A 17,674-nucleotide genomic window follows, 5' to 3' on the forward strand; every position below is an offset into this window, starting at 1 on the left:
AATCCCAGAAGGGCACCAGTTTCTGAGATACTCAAACCACCCTAAGTGGCACCAACAATCATTTCACAGTCAAAGTCCCTTAATCACATTTCTTGTCCGTTCCTGTGTTTGGTCTGAACAACGACTGAAGCTCTTGACAATATCCGCATGCTTTTGTGCCTTGAGTTGCTGCCAAGTGATTGACTAATTAAATATTTGCTTTAATGAGCAGATGTACCTAATAAAATCTCCACTGAATATATCACTTGAACTGTAAAAACATTCAAAATTATTCCTCAATTTTTTTGAAAGATTAATACATTCACTATATAAGATCCTTAGTTATTTGGACTGTATTGTGTACATTGTCAAATGTTAACAACTCAGTTGTTTCAGTGATGCCCGAAACGTAGACTGTACCTCTTCCTAGAGATGCTGCCTGGCCTGCTGCGTTCACCAGCAGCTTTGATGTGTGTTGTTTCAGTGATGGTCTGTTTTGGGTTTCATTGCTGATGCTTCTTCATCCCTCATGATGTAGCCCATGCTGGAATATTATCAGTAGATTGAGAAGACACAGCCCTCCTCAACCTTCCTCCTTGATACAGAGTGCACTTGGAGCCATGGGTTTTGGCAAATTGGGATAATGTGACCTTACCACTGGGTTGATGTTTATAATCTCACTGGGACCAAATGTGGCTTCTTAACATTGCCTGCTACACATACTTGGTAATGACCAGATCTTGGGGATTTCGCTCTTTTCCATCTCACTGACCAGGAGGTAGTGTAGGTGCCAGCAAGCCCCAGTAGAGGCTCCAAACTCCCTAAATACAAAGTGACAAATTTGTTAGCCTTTTTTTTAAAACCCTAGTTTTATCAGAAAAAGTCTGGTGTGCTGCTTCTCCTTTAAGATTGCATCAAGCTTATTCTAACACAGCTACAGAATTTTCTTCCATACTCGGATGCTCATGAGTACAAACCAATGCCACTTAGTCCCTGGAGTTTCTCAGATAGATGGCCTGCCTGTTTCTGAGCTGTATTCACCTGTCCAGCAACTGCAGGGATAGTGCAGGAAACTTTATATGCATAGCACAAAATTGTAACATTGACCCTTATCTGCAGATGGATGAATAAGGCAGCAGAAGCTGAAAGCTATATTATTGCCAGAATACAATAATAGCTTAGACTAAGAATAATCGTTACCTGAATGCTGTGTTTCCAGAAACTGGAGTACAATGGGATTTGGGCCTTTAATTTTGGGGTGTTTTGAAAGAATAGGTGTGTTTTGCCTGCCTTTCTCAATTTAAATATTTCATAGTCTTTCAATCAGGTAATGAGAAAGGGAAGAAGTTAGAAAGACTGAGTACTTGATGAATTCAACCAGCAGCTATTTCAGTATGTATAATAAGAGGATACGTGGAATGCACAACTGGGGTAGTTGTGCATTCCACGTATCCTCTTAATAATTACACATACTGAAATAGCTGCTGGTTTTCTCTTTACTTTTATTAATTTGTATTTCTGGTTTGCACTGGTTCTGGTAATTCAGATCTGGTACTGATGTTAGGAGGGTTTTCTGCTCTCTTTGGGTTGCTCCCTCACAGGCACTCTTAAACTGGCGTTGCTCTGTTCTGCAGTAGGTGAAATTAGACATTTAAAGGATCAGTACAAGTCTGATATTTGTCTTCTCCAGAAAGCCATGTAATACAGAAAGACCATGGAAGTTGATGAAAGAAAAGACATTAATTCCACCCCCCCCACCCCCCAGCATGAGAAAGAAATGAAACAAAACTCGCAGACCCCAAAATTCGCCCCCCCAGGAAAAAAAGTAATAATAGCATCAAATTCCCACTCCTCCCCCACAGAGAAACAGCGACAATAACAATAGCTGATCCCCTCACTCGCAGAAAAAAACAGCGATAATAACAATCCCCAACCTGACACCCTCACTCGCAGAGGGAAAAAAAATCAACAGTAACAATCCCCGATCCCCACACTTGCAGAAAAGAGTTGTGACAGTAGCATGAAACCCCCCTCAACTTCCCTCTTACACACAAAAAATGACTAATCACCCACCCGTCAATCGGCACAAGAAAGAGAACAGCAAAAAACTGAAGGAAACCAATATATAAAGTACAGTTCAATAATCAAAGCTCAGAATATTGTAAACATACATTCATCTACATATGAGGAAAGTGGCCGCACAACAGCCCTTCTGTGAAGAGTGACCGCCACCTGTGTCAGAACGCTGCCGGCCCGGTCCAAATGCGCCTATCTAGCTGCTGACCTTTGTGGCCCTAGTGGCCCCCTCTTCATTCACCTTGATGCTTCATTCTTCCTCACTGCTTTGGGATGGAGTCAGTCATAACACTGCGCCTCACCTTTCTCACGGGTCAGTTTGTATTCTCCATCCTTTTCGGCCCCCATCTCTGACCTCCACAAGGTAGCTCTCTGGACAGAGCAGAGTGCTGGGCCCTTTGATCGCGTTCCAAACTGTACATCACAGGCTCCAGCAGTTCCTGTAATACAAATCAGATGAAGAAACAAGCGCAAGTGTAGAAAAAGTGAAGTTAGTGGAGAGATTTGCTATCTGGAAGATATCACCTGAGGAATCATTCAGTGGCGCCATTTTGACTGGAAGTTCACTTGAACAAACTGAAAATAGTAGATTGTTCAATGCAGAGAGAAAAGAATATTTAAATTGAAATGGTGATGGAAGGTGCGCTGCCTGAAGCTGTGATATTCTCTCTCAAAATGTGTGCTAATAAAAATGGCTGATTTAACTTGTGCTAGGAAACACTAGCATTAGGTGATCATTGGGGCCCATGCAATTTTACAGAATGACCATCTTTGAATGGACAATTATTTTAATGTAAATATCTGGCTTTCAAATGCATTAAGCTTAATTGTTCTGTATCTTTTCATGATCCAGGAATGCCTTCGGATATCCCAGTCATCTGCAGGCCCCCAGCAGACAGAGGCAACTGCAACAAAACTATGACCAGATTCTTCTATAATCATCTCACTGGCCTCTGTGAGACCTTTACCTACAGTGGGTGTGGTGGAAATCAAAACAAATTTAAAAGAAAACAGCAATGTAATAAGACCTGCAGAAAAGGTAGGTAGTGTAAATTTATAATATCTATTCTTGTGCTGCCTGATTCTGAAGTAGAAACTGGTGGGTAAAGATAACTATAACACAAGAGCCTGAATTACTTCGAATACAATGAAAACTACTTGCAGCGTGGCTACAGACTCTTCCGGCCCAACGTGCCTGCGCTGCCCACTTACACCCATGCAACCAATTAACCTACTGCGAATGTGGGAGGAAACAGGAGCACCTGGAGGAAACCCACACATTCACAGGGAGAACTTACTGACTATGGCGGAATTGAACCTGGTTCGCTGGCACTGTAATGGCATTATGCTAACCGCTATGTTACACAAATGGACAGTAATAGATCAGGTCATGTACTGAATGGATGATCCAGTTAGTAGTGAATGAACTGAACTGACTTAGACTTCATGCTAGTGACAGTTGCTCACAATTGCCATCATGCTTAGGATTCCTCTGTATGTACTTGCAAATACACAAACTGCAAAGATGCTGTCAGTGCTTCAGTGCTGTCTGGCTAACAGCTTGTGTCTATTCCAGCAGGGAAGGTTACTGCAGCAACATTTGAATTTATTTAGAATATCAGCAGTTAGTGCAAATGACTGACATAAAGCTGAGCACAAATTCTGCCAAATGATAGTAGGTCCAAACCAGCCATCATCTGTTTTCAATGATAGTTTGGCTACATCTCACTAAATGCACCTTAAATGTATATTTCTTCATGATGTTTCTCTACTGAGAGCTAAATGCTCCAGACGTGTTTTTGGTGAATCAAAGGCAGACAGCTCCCCCTACTGAGGGAGCAGGAAAATACCTCAAAAGTTTTTGTCTGTAGTTTGTATTTGTGCCTGTTTTTTTGTGTTGCTAGGAGGGTTGATCTGCTTCCAAGTCCTTCCAAGACTCTTATAGCAAATTTAGAATGTGAAATGTATATTTGTATTCAAAATAATCAGGTGTGGTGAAGTTGTACAATGTGTGCAAACCGACAATAGTTCTATTATATCAAAGTCAAATTAGACAGCAGTGATCCAGTTACTTCCAAGTGTTAAACATGTATTAACTACCTGAATTTAGTCACTAGCATGAGCTTTGCCCCTTCTCACACTCTCTCTCTCTCTCTCTCTCACACACTCACACACACACACACACACAAAACAACGCAACTGTACCAATCAGAGACAGGGGATGCTGGCATCTGGAGTTAAAAAGCCAACTGCTGGAGGCCTCATTGGGTCAGGAAGCCTTTGAGGGTGGGAAATGGGTGATGCATTGGCTGTCTATTTCTCTCCACAGATGCTGCCTGACCTGATGAGTTACTCCAGTTGTTTAGTTAGTACAAAATAAAGAGATGATAGCTGGAAGGAGAATTGATAGTGCACCATATGCTAGAGTTGCATTCTTTTTACCCTAGGAGGGGGTTTCAGAGTTTCAAGTGCAATTAATAGACCATAAGACATAGGAGCAGAACTAGCCTATCTGACCCATCGAGTCTTCTTGCCATTTAATCAAGACTGATCCTTTTTTCTATCTCCTCCTCTATCTCCAGTTCCCGGCCTTCTCCCCGTAACCTTTGATGCCATGTCCAATTAAGAACCTATCAATCTCTGCCTTAAATACACCTAATGACCTGGCCTCCACAGCTACACGTGGCAACAAATTCCACAAACTCACCACCCTTTGGCTACAGAAATTTCTCCGCATCTCTGTTTTGAAAGGGCACCCCTCTATCCTAAGGCTACGCCCTCTTGCCCTAGACTATTCCACCATGGGAAAGATCCATTCCACATCTGCTCTGTCTAGGCCTTTCAACATTTGAAAGGTTTCAATGAGATCCTCCCCCGCATCTTTCTGAATTTCACTGAGTACAGACCCAGAACCATCAAACATTCCTCATATGATAACCCTTTCATTTCTGGAATCATCCTTGTGAACCTCCTCCAATGCCAGCACATCTTTTCTAACATGAGGGGGCCAAAACTGTTCACAATACTCAAGGTGAGACCTCACCAGTTCCTTATAAAACCTCAGTAATACATCCTTGCTCTTGTATTTTAGACCTCTTGAAATGAATGCTAACCTTCCTCACCACCAACTCAACCTACAAGTTAACCTTCAGGATATTCTGCACAAGGACTCCCCAAGTCCCTTTGCATCGCAGATTCCTGGATTTTTTCCCCATTTAGAAAATAGTCCGCACATTTATTTCTACTACCAAAGTGCATGACCATGCATTTTCCAACATAGTATTGCATTTGTCACTTTTTCTTGCCCGTTCTCCTAATCTGTCTAAGTCCTTCTGTATTCTACCTGTTTCCTCAACACTACCTGCGCCTCTACCAATCCTTGTATCATCTGCAGGCTTGGCAACAAAGCCATCTATTCCATCATCCAAACCATTTATACACAGCATAAAAAGTGGTCCCAACACCGATCCCTGCGGAACACTACTAGTCACTGGAAGCCAACCAGAAAAGGATGCTTTATTCCCACTTGCTGCCTCCTACCAATCAGCCAATGCTCTATAATTATGCCAGTAACTTCCCTGTGATACCATGGGACCGTGGGAACTTGGTAAGCAGCCTCATGTGTGGCAAAGGCCTTCTGAGTCCAAGTATACTGCATCCCCTTTATTTATCCTACTTGTATTCTCTTCAAAGAATTCCAACAGACTCGTCAGGCAGGATTTTCCCTGAAGGAAACTATGCTGACTTTGTACTATCTTTTCCTGTGTCACCAAGTCCTCATCCTTAACAATGGACTCCAACATCTTCCCAACCACTGAGGTCAGGCTAACTGGTCTATAATTCCCTTTCTGCTGTCTCCCTCCTTTCTTAAAGAGTGGAGAGACATTTGCAATTTTCCAGTCCTCTGGCACCATGCCAGAGTCCAATGATTTTTGAAATAATAGTTGTATTTTATTAGACCAATTAAAATACGACCTTGTTGCTTTGGTGGTGATATATGTTGGTCTTCCAGCATAGTGGGGATAAAAGACTAGGAAGGGTAAGAGCTAGAAGTGTAAGGCAGTGGAGGTAGTTGGAGAGGGGTTCTGATCAGAATGCTGGGTCCTCAGTGGGTTTTCTATTGTCTAGAAAAGTCACTTAACTAAATTTTCACCTTCACCTGAATAGAAGAAAATTGGGGTCCTAAACAATGGTTAAATTGTCTCAAAGCTTTGTAAGGAGCAATAGAAGAGCACAGTACTTTTTTTTCCCTCTCTGTAAAGTATAATACAACGTCCTTTACTGTCCTTTGCTTTATCCATCTGCTAGCAATAATGTGGGCACAGTCCTCAGGAGCATCAGGGGAAAAGCATCTTTGAGAAGAAGGCGATGATGAACAGAAGCAGCATTGCTGAAAGTCCCCATTAGTCATGTAGTTGGGGACAAAGTTATCAGAATTGATTTATTATCATTGACATGTGGCATGAAGCTTGTTGTTTAGAGACAGCAGTACAGTACAATATAAAATTTAATATAAGATACAAAAAGTAAATAATGCAAAAGAGGAATAGCAAGCTGATGTTCGTGGACCATTCAGAAATCACAGGTGGGAAGAATCTGTTCCTAAAACAGGAGGTTCCTGTACCTCCTCCCCAATTGTAGTAATTAGGAAAGGACGTCCTTTAACGAGGGATGCTGCATTCTTGTGGCGCCATCTCTTAAAGAAGTTCTCGATGGTGAGGAAATTGTGCCCATAATGGAGCTGGCTGAGTCTACAACATAACACAAAATCATGTCTTCAGTAGAGCGAAGCCTCACCTGAGTTACAGCAGCTCAGGGAATGAAGCAGTCGCTGTCCTGTGATGTGGCAAATCTTATTCCCGTCACCCAAGTGCAAGGCAGTAACGAGAGAGTTTAATCACCTCCTATGATGGTCATTGACTTTCCCTTGCTGAATGCCCCATTGTTGACCAGAAACTAGATATAAACTGTCATAGCCTGGGTATCCCACAGCGACACTCAAAAGCTTTTACTTGACCGATAAGTTCAGGAGATGATGAAATATCTCGATTTTCCTGGATGAGTGCAGCTTTATAAGAAGCTCAACAAGGTAGTTTTCTTAATTAATAATCCAGCATCCCCTGAACATTATCACACTCCATCACTGGCACAGCACAATTTCAGTGTGTTTATCATTTGGATAAGTACTTGAAAGGATAAATATTGCAGGACTGCGGCAAGAGACTGGGTGAGTGGGGCTCGTTCGATTGGTCTCGCACGGGCTTGTTGAGCTGAACGGTCTCCTAGCAGCCCGTAACTTGGGTCCACCGACACTTTGCTCAATGGTATCGGCCCATGGCATAAAAAAGGTTTAGATCCCCTTCTCTAAACCAATGACAAACCAATTGTCCCTTTAAACTTTAGAGGGTCAGTTGGTTTGGGTACAGCCAGGAGGTCCAGTCTGGAGGCATTGCTCCTGGGCACATGGAAACTTTACACCCTTGAGTGTCATAACAAGGAGAGGAGACTCCACTGGAAAGGATTAGGCTCATGTACTGTAACTTTAGAACAGGGTGGTGGAGAGACTAAAAGGAAAATAAAGACATGGTTATGGTGAGTGGGAGCAGTTGTGATGATGGGTGTTCACAAAACTGATTTAAATTGCAACTTAAATATCCTGCCCAAACATAATTAAGCAAGAACAAGTATAACAGTCATATTATTTAATAATCACCTTTTGGTCGGTCTGTCTCCTCCTGTCTTTCTCCCCTGCCCTCCCTGACTAACACACCGTGTGACTGCATCACCATTAACTCAACAATATAATTATACGCTATCCGATTTATGGAAGAATAGTTTTGTACATTATCTCAAAAAAATTAAATTGAGTAAAAGATGCTTCTTTCTATTCCTTATGAATTAATTGCATTTACATACTCCCCACAAACTTTATGGGCCGAATTTGAGCTTAATCTGTAAATGCAGATTACAAACCCAGCTGAGTAATTACGTCTTGCTTGTTCATCTCCTCCTTGAATTATTGCATTTTAATTACTCAATGTTTTCGAATTGCATGATGTGAAAGTCTGAATGTGAGGAGTGTTCTGCGTAAGGGCTGCAGAGAGCTCCCTAGCCTGCCTTCCCAGTTTTGCTGGATACATTCTTGTGTACGCCTTTATACACCTCACAGTGCAAAGGTGATCACATTTAGAGTGTTTCTACAATCAAATTTAAATAAATTTCATTACTTTTATTTTCAGAAATCAATCATTGAAGCTCCTAAGACTGGCTGTAAATACAGACAACATTCAAAGAAACTCTGAAGAAAATCAGATGACTGCAGGAGGCCTTGGAATCATTTGCCATTAAAGATGCAATAGTTTTGCACTATTAATATCTTTGTTTTCATGACTCTACTTATCTGTTGATATTTGTTAAGGCAGTTTAAGTTAACCTGATAGCATGACCTGATAAGTTAACAATATTTATCAAAAAGCAATTAGAAAGAACACAACTCCAAACCGTATATGCAATGACAGGATGATGGAGTAGCTGTTGGGTCTGAGATTTCCCCAGGGCAGCATAGATATCTTTAAAGAACTGAATATGGCACATTACTGGGCAACTTGCATTAGACATCGTATAAAGCCGCAAATCATATTTAGATACCAGGACAGGCGGGGGGGGGGGGGGGGGGGGGGGGTGAGGTGCGGTGGAAGCCATCCAGTGTCTTATTCATCTGAAATCATCTCTTCTACGTGTTTTATAAAGTCAGCGGAGAGATAGAAATTGGCTTTATTTGTCACATGTACATCAAGACATACAAGAGTTAAGGTGGCATAATACTATTTGTATAACTAAGTTATACATTTCCATGTCTATAATCCAATAAAAGTTATATCTAATTATTGCTTAAAGATGACAATGACCATATCATTTTGAAGGCTGTTATGAATAATTTGGTTATATGGTCAGCCTCTTTTGTTGTAACACAACTTACTGGAAAACACGCATGCCATGGTCTTTATGTTTGCATTAAGTTTTAAAAAGAGTGGTTCCCAATTCTCTTGGTTCAGTATATTCTTAATAACCTGATTAAATATTTGAGACCTATTTGGATCTTCTGTTGCCCATAGGTAACTACATTTTACAATAATCCTCCCAAAGGAGTAAGACTATATGAATATAGATTGCTCTGAGAACAGGAGCTGAAGTACATTAGCCTTTCTAAATCATAATGTGTTGTCTTTGAGCTTGCTATTCTTAAAATAAAAATATCACCATTTACCAAAGGTAATGTTGAAAATGCTGCTTGGTTGGATACAGCCTGCTGTTTAAGAACGTATTGTATGGTAACCATAATCTTATCTAAAATATGTAGCTTTTATCACATTTTGAAGTAAACAAACTTTCTTTCAATGTATGTACATATTTACAGATTGAGGTAAAAGTTGCCATGTTAAACTGAAGGTGAAAGATATTCTATTGTGCATTAATAAAGAATATAATTATTAAGCAAAGATCCAATATATTTTATAACATGGGGTACTTCAAAATCCATCAATGTGTTTAGCTTTATGAAGTGTTCTGAGCACTTCACCTGATTTACTGAAGAAAAACTCAAGATGACCTGAATTTGCCCAAAATGCAATAGCATAGCCGCATGATGTTGATTGTTCCCTAAGCCAACCTTCATTTGTCAGCCTAGATAGTGGATTCTGCTAGTATTGTGCAACCATTGTCCATGAATTTGCATAATCACAAAGAGCTACCCACTAACCTGGTGGAATTGTGTCTTGATCAACAAGTGCTGACAAATTGAATTTAGCAACACTCAGTTTTCAAAGGTGGATTATACTACATGTTCCTTGTTGTCGCCCTGTTATCAAGAAAGTAAAGTAAGTATTTTAAAGCAAAAGAAGTTCTAAATTCCTTTGCATATTTTTTTCCAACCCATAAAAACAGAAACATTGTCCCTTTTAATAGATATACCTCATCGATCTGACCACAGATGGTTTCTGCATTGGTGTTTTTTATTCTGATCCACTTGGTGCAAATGAACGTCATAGTACATTGGAGAGAGATAGTGTTTATGATACAATATTTTTATTACTTGAAGAGGAATCTCTAGTTCCATGGTTATTGAAGAGACTTCCTAAGGCAATTAGGTTTAAAACCATTTTGAACATTTCATCTTTTGCCAATGGTTATTTTTAACCGTGACAGACCTAGCTCAATTTCTATCTTTATAGAGTTAAAATGGGAACTCATTGGAATGGGTGAATGTCTGGGACTTTGCTTTGAGAATAACAGAGTTCATTTTTATGGGATAGATCAGAGAAGACTGACGTATGCAAATATGTAGAAACTTGAAGTTGTTATACTGGTTTCTTGGTTCATTGTCGTGCTTCACCCCAACAGTAAATGCAAATACGCAAACTGCAACTATTAAACGAAAAAAAAACCTCAAAGGCCAATTTTAAATGATTGTCTTGTGCTCAATTACATGTATATAGATGCAAAGAAAAACTAACTTGAAACAGCATCACAGGCATATAGTATATAAGCTGCATTCACAAGAATCAGAATTGGGTATAATATCACTAGCATATGTCATGAAATTAGTTGTTTTGCGATGCATAATTTAAAAACAATAAATTACAATGTGTGTGTATATAAGTTCAAAGTATATCTATTATCCAAGTATTATGTTATATGCACAGACATCCCACCCTGCAAAAACTCATTTCAGGGAGGTAGCACCATCAATTTGCGGGAGACTTCCGGAACTTCCAGGAGAGGTGGGATGTCTGTATGCAACTTTGAGGTTCATTTCCTTACAGGTAGCTGCAAAACAAAGAAACCCAGTAGAACCCATTTAAAAAAAAAACTGTCAAACACACAATGCCCAGAAAATAAAACAAATTAGGCAACCGGCAAAAGCAAGCAAGCAAGCAAAAACTGGAGTTCATGAAAGTGAGCGCACAGCCACAAAGCCATTCATCACTGCAGCTGCTCCAGTAGCCTGTTAGTTGTAGGCCACTGACTCCCTCAGTTCAGTACAGAGATGAGTAAACCTTGCGAAGCAGTGAGATGAACAGGCCCTGCTACTTTGCTATGCTCTCGAGCCCAGGCCCCCAACACTTAAGTTGGGTCCATACCCAACCTTTCCAATTTAGCCCAGTGGTTAAATCGGTCAGATCTCGGGTCTTTCCTCGCTCTCGGGCATGGGCCCCACCACTTCAATCAATCTCGCCTCGGTTCTGCCACATCAAATGGCTAAACACTGGCACATTATCCGCTCTCGGGCCTGGGTCCTGCCACCTTGATTGAATTGGACACACCCCACCTCAACTGTCCTGCATCCTCGAGGCTTAAGATCACACTGAAAAAATGCCAGGTGGTATAGACAGGCATTTCCAAGGTTCTACGTACTCTGAAAGAGAAGTTGCAGGGATTGTTCACCAGAAAAATTGTGATTAATAAAGTTGCTGGTAGTTTTGTTTGTTACCGACAACCAGTTAGCCTGACCTCAGTGGTTGGGAAGATGTTGGAGTCGATTGTTAAGGATGAGGTTATGGAGTGCTTGGTGACACAAGACAAGGTAGGACCAAGTCAGCATGGTTTCCTTGAGGGAAAATCTTGCCTGACGAACCTGTTGGAATTCTTTGAGGAGATTACAAGTAGGATAGATAAAGGGGATGCAGGAAATGTATATTTGGACTTTCAGAAGGCCTTTGACAAGGTGCCACAAGTGAGGCTGCTTACCAAGTTAAGAATCCATGGTCCCATGGTATTACTGGAAAGGTACTGACATAGTTAGAGCATTTGCTGATTGGTAGGTAACAGTGAGTGAGAATAAAAGGAACCTTTTCTGATTGGTTGCCAGTGACTGGTAGTGTCCCACTGCAGTCAGTATTGGAATTGCTTTTTATGCTGTATATCAATGATTTAGATGATGGAATAGATAGCTTTGTTGCCAAGTTTGCAGATGATACCAAGATTGGTAGAGGACCAGGTAGTGTTGAGGAAACAAGTAGGTTGCAGAAGGACAGACAGATTAGGAGAATGGGCAAGAAAGTGGAAAATGAAATACAATGTTAGAAAATACATGGTCATGCATTTTGGTAGTAGAAATAAATGTGCTGAATATTTTCTACATTGGGAGAAAATCTAAAATTTGTGATGCAAAGGGATTTGGGAGTCCTTGTGCAGAACGTCATTAAGGTTAACTTGCAGGTTGATTTTGGTGGTGAGGATGGCATATGCAATGTTAGCATTCATTTCAGGAGGTCTAGAATATAAGAGCAGGGATGGATGCTGAGGCTTTATAAGGCTGGTGAGGCCTCACCTTGAGTATTGTGAACAGTTTGGGCTCCATATCTAAGAAAAGATGTGCTGGCATCAGAGAGGGTTCAGAGGAAGTTCACAAGGATGATTCCAGAAATGAAAGAAAGGGTCTTCATACAATGAATGTTTGATGGCTCTGGGTCCATACTCGCTGGAATTTAGAAGGATTGGTGGGGCGGGCGGGAGGAGGGGTGTGTGGGGGATGTGTGTATTGAAACCTTTCAAATGTTCAAAGGCCTAGACAGAGTAGATGTGGAAAGGATGTTTCCCATGGAGGGTTTAAATCTTGGACAAGAGGGCACAGCCTCCGAATAGAGGGGCACCCATTTAAAACAGATGCAGAGGAATTTCTTTAGCCCAGAAGGTGGTGAAATTGCAGAATTTGTTGCCACAGGCAGCTGTGGAGGCCAGGTCGTTAGGTGTATTTAAGGCAGAGATTGATAAGTTCTAGATTGGACACTGGGAAGATGCTGGGGAGGGGAAAAAAGGATCAGCCATGATTGAATTGAGGAGCAGCCTTGATGGGCCAAATAGCCTAATTTTGCTCCTATGTCTCGTGGTCTTGTAAATCGCTAACTTCACTCAAATATGTTAATTCGACCGCTAACTTTGTTACTCCATTATATCACTAATTTAGTTTTGTTACTTTTTCCAACATTACAAGTTCATTTATCTTTACTGATTTTCTAATAAAGTACCGAAAGCACCTTTTGGCTTTGGAATTTGTTATTTCAAAGCATGTCATACAGTGTTGATCTCCTGAATTCTCAGCAGTTAACTTATTTTAAATCAACTGCTACACTACTGCAAAACATAAATGTTCATGAAATTAATTTGGTTAATTGTAATGAAAACTTACAATTTTACAGTTTACAGTTTTTTTTATAACCACACTTAAAGTTTTGCGGATTTAGTCGCTATTCACATCCTCTTCGCACTTATCAGACGAGTAGGTGCTTATACCTGAATAAACTGCATCAGGCTACCTTCACACAAATACAACATTCAATGATCAAACACAGCGACTAAACTGACAGAAACTACGAGGGCATAGAAGGAAGGCCTCAGTTTAATCTCTTTTTTAAAAGAGGCAAGATCTCACATAACATTCCTTCATTACCGCCATTCTCCCAATAGTACCCCAAAAGTTTTTAAAGTTGTCATCGCCGAGAGAAGTAATGGGGATAAGCGTCAACTATGTATGAAATGCTCCCTATGGTGTGTGTCTCAAAAAGCCTCTGACACCAAAGTCCAGCTCCTGGCCTTTACATGTGACTTGGCTGCTAAGTTCGACCGAACCATTTCTATGGTAGGAGAAGGGACAAAGGCAGATTACTAGCACCTAAAGCTGTAGAATTATAAGATCAAAAGCACAACCTTCTCAAGCAGGATCAAATATACAGTACTGATCCACTTCTGGCACCTAAAGCAAGTCATGATAATGCAGTCCAGCACTGAGTTTGCATCCTCCCTGTGACTACACAGGGGTTTCCTGGGTGCTCCAGTTTTTTCCCACCTCCCAATGGTGTTTCGGTTGGTGAGTGAATTGATCCCGCGTGTGCATATGGGTGGTAGAATTTGGAAGGGAAGTTGATGGGAATGCTGGGAAGGCTGGAACAGGCTCCGTGAGCTCAAGAATGTTACCCATGTCCCTCTCTGTGACTCTATCGTTCCAACAGTAAGGCCCAATTCATCGCGTCCACAGTCTAAGACGTTCAACATACTCAAATTTTTATTTGACAGGCAACTTCCTGTCAATTACAACTTTTAACACTTCAACCAACCTTCAGCCTCTCATACATTTCACTTTTAGCATTGCAGTCTTTGTGCTGTACTGGAGGAACCTAAAGAATTCTATCACCAGGTGTTTCCTTGTGCAGTTTCTCTCAAAGTGTAACTACAGCATTTGGTCATCAGAGACAATGTTTACGTCCACACATCTTAAACTTATAACAAACATTAAGACTACTGTTGGAGCTGAAAATCTATTTGCTGGGAATAAAGGATCAGTCCCTCAGAACCTGAATATCCCATTTATGGCATCAATGAAAGAACCCTTAAAACAGTGATCAACAAAAACTAAATTGAACTTTCTGGTTAAATGCCAGCCAAAATTCCACACTTTTTAATATGGGGAAATGTGAGATAGAAACATAGATATAGAAAATAGGTGCAGGAGTAGGCCATTCGGCCCTTCGAGCCTGCACCGCCATTTATTATGATCATGGCTGATCATCCAACTCAGAACCCCGCACCAGCCTTCCCTCCATACCCCCTGATCCCCGTAGCCACAAGGGCCATATCTAACTCCCTCTTAAATATAGCCAATGAACTGGCCTCAACTGTTTCCTGTGGCAGAGAATTCCACAGATTCACCACTCTCTGTGTGAAGAAGTTTTTCCTAAGCTCGGTCCTAAAAGGCTTCCCCTCTATTCTCAAACTGTGACCCCTCGTTCTGGACTTCCCCAACATCGGGAACAATCTTCCTGCATCTAGCCTGTCCAATCCCTTTAGGATTTTATACGTTTCAATCAGATCCCCCTCAATCTTCTAAATTCCAACGAGTACAAGCCCAGTTCATCCAGTTTTTCTTCATATGAAAGTCCTGCCATCCCAGGAATCAATCTGGTGAACCTTCTTTGTACTCCCTTTATGGCAAGGATGTCTTTCCTCAGATTAGGGGACCAAAACTGCACACAATACTCCAGGTGTGGTCTCACCAAGGCCTTGTACAACTGCTGTAGTACCTCCCTGCTCCTGTACTCCAATCCTCTCGCTATAAGTGCCAGCATACCATTCACCTTTTTCACCGCCTGCTGTACCTGCATGCCCACTTTCAATGACTGGTGTATAATGACACCCAGGTCTTGTTGCACCTCCCCTTTTCGTAATCGGCCACCATTCAGATAATAATCTGTTTTCCTATTTTTGCCACCAAAGTGGATAACTTCACATTTATCCACATTAAATTGCATCTGCCATGAATTTGCCCACTCACCCAACCTATCCAAGTCACCCTGCATCCTCTTAGCATCCTCCTCACAGCTAACACTGCCACCCAGCTTCATGTCATCCGCAAACTTGGAGATGCTGCATTTAATTCCCTCATCCAAATCATTAATATATATTGTAAACAACTGGGGTCCCAGCACTGAGCCTTGCGGTACCCCACTAGTCACCGCCTGCCATTCTGAAAAGGTCCCGTTTATTCCCACTCTTTGCTTCCTGTCTGCTAACCAATTCTCTATCCACATCAATACCTTACCCCCAATACCATGTGCTTTAAGTTTGCACACTAATCTCCTGTGTGGGACCTTGTCAAAAGCCTTTTGAAAATCCAAATATACCACATCCACTGGTTCTCCCCTATTCAATCTACTAGTTACATCCTCAAAAAATTCTATGAGATTCGTCAGACATGATTTTCCTTTCACAAATCCATGCTGACTTTGTCCGATGATTTCACCGCTTTCCAAATGTGCTGTTATCACATCTTTGATAACTGACTCTAGCAGTTTCCCCACCACCGACATTAGGCTAACTGATCTATAATTCCCCGGTTTCTCTCTCCCTCCTTTTTTAAAAAGTGGGGTTACATTAGCCACCCTCCAATTCTCAGGAACTAGTCCAGAATCTAACGAGTTTTGAAAAATTATCACTAATGCATCCACTATTTCTTGGGCTACTTCCTTAAGCACTCTGGGATGCAGACCATCTGGCCCTGGGGATTTATCTGCCTTTAATCCCTTCAATTTACCCAACACCACTTCCCTACTAACATGTATTTCGCTCAGTTCCTCCATCTCACTGGACCCTCTGTCCCCTACTATTTCTGGAAGATTATTTATATCCTCCTTAGTGAAGACAGAACCAAAGTAATTATTCAATTGGTCTGCCATGTCCTTGTTCCGCATAATCAATTCACCTGTTTCTGTCTGTAGGGGACCTACATTTGTCTTCACCAGTCTTTTCCTTTTTACATATCTATAAAAGCTTTTACAGTCAGTTTTTATGTTCCCTGTCAGTTTTCTCTCATAATCTTTTTTCCCCTTCCTAATTAAGCTTTTTGCCCTCCTCTGCTGAACTCTGAATTTCTCCCAGTCCTCAGGTGAGCCACTTTTTCTGGCTAATTTGTATGCTTCTTCTTTGGAATTGATACTATCCCTAATTTCTCTTGTCAGCCACAGGTGCACTACCTTCCTTGATTTATTCTTTTGCCAAACTGGGATGAACAATTGTTGTAGTTCATCCATGCAATCCTTAAATGCTTACCATTGCATATCCACCGTCAATCCTTTAAGTGTCATTTGCCAGTCTATCTTAGCTAATTCACGTCTCATACCTTCAAAGTTACCCCTCTTTAAGTTCAGAATTAACTATGTCACTCTCCATCTTAATGAAGAAATCCATCATATTATGGTCACTCTTACCCAAGGGGCCTCTCATGACAAGATTGCTAATTAACCCTTCCTCATTGCTCAAAACCCAGTCTAGAATAGCCTGCTCTCTAGTTGGTTCCTCGACATGTTGGTTCAAAAAACCATCCCTCATACATTCCAAGAAATCCTCTTCCTCAGCACCTTTACCAATTTGGTTCACCCAATCTACATGTAGATTGAAGTCACCCATTATAACTGCTGTTCCTTTATTGCACACATTTCTAATTTCCTGTTTAATACCATCTCCGACCTCACTACTACTGTTAGGTGGCCTGTACACAACTCCCAGCAGCGTTTTCTGCCCCTTAGTGTTACGCAGCTCTACCCATATCGATTCCACATCTTCCCGGCTTATGTTAAGAATGAGAGGAGAAATAGACTAAATGACATGGTTCTAAAATGAGGCACACACCTGCAAGGCATAGAGGAGATAAGCAAAAATCTTATGCTGACCCTTTATAAAACACTAGTCCAGCCTCAATTGGATTATTATGTTCAATCTGTGGTGGAATCAAAAAGGGTCCAGAAAGTATGGTTTCTGGAATGAGGGTCAGCATCAGAAGGATAAATTAGAGTTTTCTTTAGTAAAGAGAAGGCTAAGGAAAGAATCAATAGAAATATATAAGCATTGACCTCACAGTTGGTGGAGGGTTTTTAAGGCTAATTGGGGCAAATATGGGGGGCACAGTAGCATAACAGTATTACAGTGCCAGTGATTATAGGTTCAATTCCTAGTGCTGTCTGTAAGGAGTTTGTACATTCTCCCCATGACCAGATGGGTTTCCTCTGGGAACTCCACTTTCCTCCTAAACTCCAAAGATGTATAGTTAGGGTTAGTAAATTGTAGTCAT

At 41.1% G+C, this 17,674-nt stretch overlaps 1 protein-coding gene across 1 annotated transcript in view; it reads left to right on the forward strand.

Moving 5' to 3' along the window:
- Positions 1–8,708, forward strand: part of LOC134347693 (tissue factor pathway inhibitor-like) — a 45,814-nt gene extending 37,106 nt beyond the window's left edge. The window contains exons 4-5 of the mRNA XM_063050081.1: positions 2,909–3,094; positions 8,295–8,708. Of these exons, the coding sequence (XP_062906151.1) occupies positions 2,909–3,094; positions 8,295–8,308 (200 nt within the window). The 3' untranslated portion in view covers positions 8,309–8,708. The remainder of the gene's footprint in view (positions 1–2,908; positions 3,095–8,294) is intronic.
- Positions 8,709–17,674: the final 8,966 nt, after the last annotated feature.

The sequence above is a fragment of the Mobula hypostoma genome, chromosome 6, assembly GCF_963921235.1.
Source record: "Mobula hypostoma chromosome 6, sMobHyp1.1, whole genome shotgun sequence".
NCBI classification, from domain to species: Eukaryota; Metazoa; Chordata; class Chondrichthyes; order Myliobatiformes; family Myliobatidae; genus Mobula; species Mobula hypostoma.